At 32.7% G+C, this 5,237-nt stretch overlaps 1 protein-coding gene across 1 annotated transcript; it reads left to right on the top strand.

Annotated features, from left to right (window-relative positions):
* Nucleotides 1–764: 764 nt before the first annotated feature.
* On the top strand, nucleotides 765–2,896 carry LOC104100872 (protein NUCLEAR FUSION DEFECTIVE 4-like). Its single transcript, XM_009608229.4, has one exon. It carries the CDS (start codon nucleotides 988–990, stop codon nucleotides 2,692–2,694), a length of 1,707 nt encoding a protein of 568 aa, XP_009606524.1. The 5' UTR covers nucleotides 765–987; the 3' UTR covers nucleotides 2,695–2,896.
* The last annotated feature ends 2,341 nt before the right edge of the window (nucleotides 2,897–5,237 follow it).

Raw genomic sequence — 5,237 nt, 5'->3', positions numbered from 1 at the left:
ATGTGAATTGATGCTCTCATCAAAGGGAGGTAATACGCGTTGTACCCTTTTTCTCTTATAATGTTTTGTCCCACTGGGTTTTCCTTGCAAGGTTTCAAACGAGGCAACCAAAATGTACTCTTTTTTCTTCTCTAGAATTTCTTCCCACTAGGTTTTATTTTAGTTAAGGTTTTAACGAGGCACATTATCTGTTGAATAGACATTCAAGGGAGAGTGTTATAAATAGAATTGTATTTAAGGTGAATGTCTATATTTTAGAGAGATTCTAAGATTTGTTACTTTGTGACTAAGTCACTTTTTTCCTATAAATAGAAGAGTTCTATTTCATTGTAATTTATCCTAAATCAATAAAAATTCTCTCTCTACTTTTCTCTGCAATACTCTTTTCTTCTTTTATTAAACAGTACTCAAATTGTGACTAGTAGATATTTTAATTCGATGGACAAAGACTCGGAATGAATTAAGATAATTCTATTTTATAAAATACTGCCCCAGTAAAGTTGGAAACCTTAATCTAAACAATCACTCGCATTAACAACTTAAGGTAGTATTAGTTTCTAAATCAGATTATTAGATCATAACTTTGCAAACTAATAATTTATCGCACGTGAATTCTATCCAAAAGTCTAGAAGGCCCACCATCCACTCAAGTCACAAAATACAACTCAAGTCATAAAATACAGTTGAAAAAGCTAATTAAAATACGTGAAAAGGGAAAAAGAAAAAAAAAAGACTTAAACGGTGAACATATATAAAGAATGATTAGTCCTGGTAATTTAGGATAAGGAAAGAGAATCCAAATTATGTCATACTCCTAATCTCTTAAATAATCTCATCCAAACCTCTTATTTAGTTAACCTAAATGAATCTATACATACTTTAGTCTAGATACAAGATCTTGTTATTTCTCTATACTTTCAACACAACATCTTATAATTAGTCCTCTGGAAAAAAAAATCTAGAGCGGCCATTGTTGTTTGAAAAACCATGGAAAATTTTGGTATGCACATGCTTGTTGGGCGATGGTTTATGGTATTTGCTTCACTTTTAATCTTGTCGGTCGCAGGTGGTACATACATATTTGGACTCTACTCTGAAGAAGTGAAGACATCATTAGGTTATGATCAAACAACCTTAAACTTACTTGGTTTTTTCAAAGACTTAGGTGCAAACGTTGGAATTATTTCTGGTCTAATTAATGAAGTCACCCCACCTTGGGTTGTTCTCCTTCTTGGTGCAATTATGAACTTTTCAGGGTATTTTTCAATATGGTTAGCAACTACTGGGAAATTAACTAAACCAAAAGTTTGGCAGATGTGTTTTTGTATATTTATAGGTGCAAATTCTCAGACTTTTGCAAATACTGGAGTTTTAGTTACTTGTGTCAAGAATTTCCCTGAAAGTAGGGGAATTGTGATTGGACTTTTAAAGGGGTTTGTTGGTTTAAGTGGTGCTATACTTACACAGTTATATCATGCTTTTTATGGGAATAATGGGAAATCTTTAATCTTACTTATTGCTTGGCTTCCTGCTGTTGTTTCCTGTGTTTTTCTTAGAGTTATTAGGGTTATGAAAGTTACTAGACAAGAAAATGAGCTCAAGATTTTTTACCAACTTTTGTTTATGTCACTTGGTTTAGCTGGTTTTCTTATGGTTATAATTATAGTGCAAAATAGGGTTGAGTTTAACAGTGTTGGTTATTGGTCAACTGCTGGTATTATTCTTGTTTTGTTATTTGCTCCTATAATTCTTGTAATAAAAGAGGAATTGAAACTATGGGATACAAAGAAACAAAGTTCAAGTCATCCTATAGAAGTCAAAGTTGTAGGAATTGAGACACCACTTCAATCTTCAGCAACTGTTGTTCCAACTAATAATCAGACAGATCAAGTTTCTTTCTTTTCGAATGTGTTTAAGCCGCCGGAAAGGGGTGAGGATTATACTATACTTCAAGCAGTTCTCAGTATAGATATGTTGATTTTGTTCATTGCTACAATATTTGGAGCAGGGGGACTTTTAACAGCTATGGATAATTTAGGCCAAATTGGTAAAGCCTTAGGTTATCCTAAAACAAGTATCACTACATTTGTGTCACTTGTGAGTATATGGGGTTATCTCGGGCGAGTAGCTTCTGGATTCGCCTCTGAGATTTTCTTGGAAAAGTACAAGTTTCCGCGTCCATTGATGCTCACATTGGTTCTTCTTCTCTCTTGTGTTGGCCATGTTTTGATTGCATTTGGTGTAACGAATACTCTGTATGTCGCGTCCGTGCTAACGGGCTTCTGTTTTGGTGCTCTGTGGCCTTTGATATTTGCAATCATATCTGAACTCTTTGGACTTAAGCATTACTCAACATTGCTCAATTTTGGTGGTGCTGCTAGTCCAATTGGTGCTTATATATTCAATGTTAAAGTGGCTGGGAATTTGTATGATAAAGAGGCTATTAAGCAAATGGCAGCTCATGGTATTATTAGGAAGCCAGGGGAAGATTTGACTTGCACTGGAGTTGATTGTTATAAGTTGGCTTTTTTTATAATTGCAGCATCTACTTTTGTGGGGTTTATTGTTTCTTTGGTTTTGGTACTCAGAACATTCAACTTTTATAAAGGGGATATTTATAAGAAGTTCAGAGAACAAGGTAAAGCAGTGGATGCTGAGTCTCAGACCAGAACAAATGGTGATGCTTCATCATAAAAGAAAAACATAGATACAAGCCAAGATTTTCTTGTTTTGAAGCTGGAATTTGCCAATGCAATTGAGTGTTGTTATTCATTCTGCAATGTGTGACTTCTTGTGCTTAAAGGACAAGTCAAATTTTATGTAGTTGAAGATTTCTTTAACTAAAGTTGTGTAGAATCAAAGTTTAGAAAATCAATTACAAAGATTTACAAGCCAACAGCCCAAACAGTAAAGCCTAGTTACAACTGATATAACGTTTTACTGTTTGTTCGCATATTACTGTAATTTCTATATAGCAAAACGTTTCTATATTTCCCATAGACCTGTAATGGTTCTGGAAAAGAAGTACTCTACTTTCATCTTTAGACTTGACATTGCCGAATATACAGTTGGTCTACTGCCCATCTTTAAATGACTAGTTAGGAGAGCAACCGTGATAATAACTCTAGTCCAACCGTTTGTCTACGTAGTGGTGACCCATATAATCCATTAAAAAATGGATTGTATAACGAACTTTTTAAAATCGTATCAAATATGAATAAGAATCATATTATTCACTTAGAAAATCGATAACCAACGGATAACTAATAAATAATTAATGGGTTTAACTTTTATATTTGTAAAGCCTAAAATTGGGGGTTCCTCAAGTTTAAGAGGTTAGAAGTTCTTCCCAAATGTGGTCATATTCAAGAAACATTGGATAATATGAATATTCATATTATCCGTCGGGTAATTATTTTTTATCCGTATTAAATATGTCGGGTCGAATAATTTATCCGTTTTTGCATTATCCGTTTTGACCCGCTCATATCCGGCCCGACACACACGTTTGTCACCCCTAGTCTACAGCCCTTTAAGTTACTGTTTTATTTAGTTCTCATAAGTAACGGTTAAGGAGAAATAATCCAGGAAGAAATTGCTTTCCTGTGTCTCAATTGTTCTCATATTTGATCAAATTGAATAATATTGCCTCGTACAAATATCTCACGAATATGAGCTGCAATTTGTAGGCTACATATTTGGAACTAACGCGTAATAATTATTGTTGTTGATATTATAGTAGACCGACTGAATATTCGGCCAATCGTCCGTAAGTAACTCATAAAATGTCAAGATGCAATAAAGGTACTTTTATTTTTCAGAAAGCCCCGTTAGAAAAATTCTTTTGGCTCTTTAAAGAAAACTATTAAAGAAAACTACTATTCCAGTGAAGGAAAACGCTTAATAAAATAATTGTATGACATGTATCGTTATATACACTACCATTACTTAATTATATTAATTAATTCAATGTGTACTCAATTTTGTCACCTAACTATGATAAAGGTGCAAGTATATTCTTGTCAATGTGTATTGAAGAGAATTAACAAGAGAAATTAGGTAAAATCAAAGTCGTGAGAAACAATTTAATATTTACCATGACGTTGAGATATATTAAGGGCTCGTTTGATTAAATTTCGGTATTATTTTATTCTTCATTCCGTTACATTTTTATTTTGGGTACAAGTAATGCTAATAAAATTTTATACTAAAATCTTGATATAATATTATACCACATTCAATCTAGGATATTAATCCAACAATTAATTACCCTTGGATAAAATAGATCTGAACTACAACAATATTCTTTAGACTATATGACATGTGAATTTTGAAATATGGAATTTGGATGCAAATTAAGGAAATAAAAAGGAGAAACGTATAACTTTTGAAAAAGTATCTATCATGGAGCACAAAACATGTCAAATGTCAATATATTGCAGTGAAGAAAAAAAAATCTAAGATAAGTGGACAGTTTCATTTTCAAGATCTTGATTAAGATAAGACTCCTAGAATTGTACTTCAAAACTTGGTATCGTGTGAAAAATATTTAAAAACCAAAACTGTTAGAAAAAAAATCTTATTTTGACAATAACCCCAATTGAGTTTTCTTGAATTGAGTTCAAAAAGAATTTCGTGCGTGCTTTGCTTATCTAAGCTTGTGACGTTACTAAAAAAGTTTATCTTTAGAAAAGGTATAATAATGTCTTCCTTCACATATGCATGAAATATTATCCAAAAATCCAAGTTGTTTATCTAATCTGAAACTAAATCATAAAACCGAAATAAGTCTTCTCAGCAAACCAAAACATGTCAGGATCACGCTGAAATCACAGGTGCAAAAGAATAATTATTTTTAGCAGATCGTTCAAATATATAGGAGTGGAACAGGGTCGTTGGGTATTTTAAAAGATACAAGTGAGTTTTATTTAATACAAATAATATACGTGGCGGGTTAAGAAAATGCCACATGGCGAAGTTAAAGTCAAAAAATCCACCAGGTTAGTTTTGTTAGATATAGGGGTAAGTTTAAGCCCAAAAACAAACGTTAGGGACATTTGCGGATCAAAAAATTAACAAAAGATATTTTTGAGGAATTTTCAATATATTAGGCTATTGTCGGCCCTTTTCCGTACTGAGAAAGAGCGATGAAAAGACAATTGGAATTAGCTACTCTACTTGACATCTTAGTTTATCAAGAAAATAAGGAGCCTTGGTAGTTTCTTCTTATCACTCAG

Source organism: Nicotiana tomentosiformis, chromosome 2, assembly GCF_000390325.3.
Source record: "Nicotiana tomentosiformis chromosome 2, ASM39032v3, whole genome shotgun sequence".
Classification (NCBI taxonomy): domain Eukaryota; kingdom Viridiplantae; phylum Streptophyta; class Magnoliopsida; order Solanales; family Solanaceae; genus Nicotiana; species Nicotiana tomentosiformis.
This window is presented reverse-complemented; position numbering and strand designations above follow the sequence as displayed.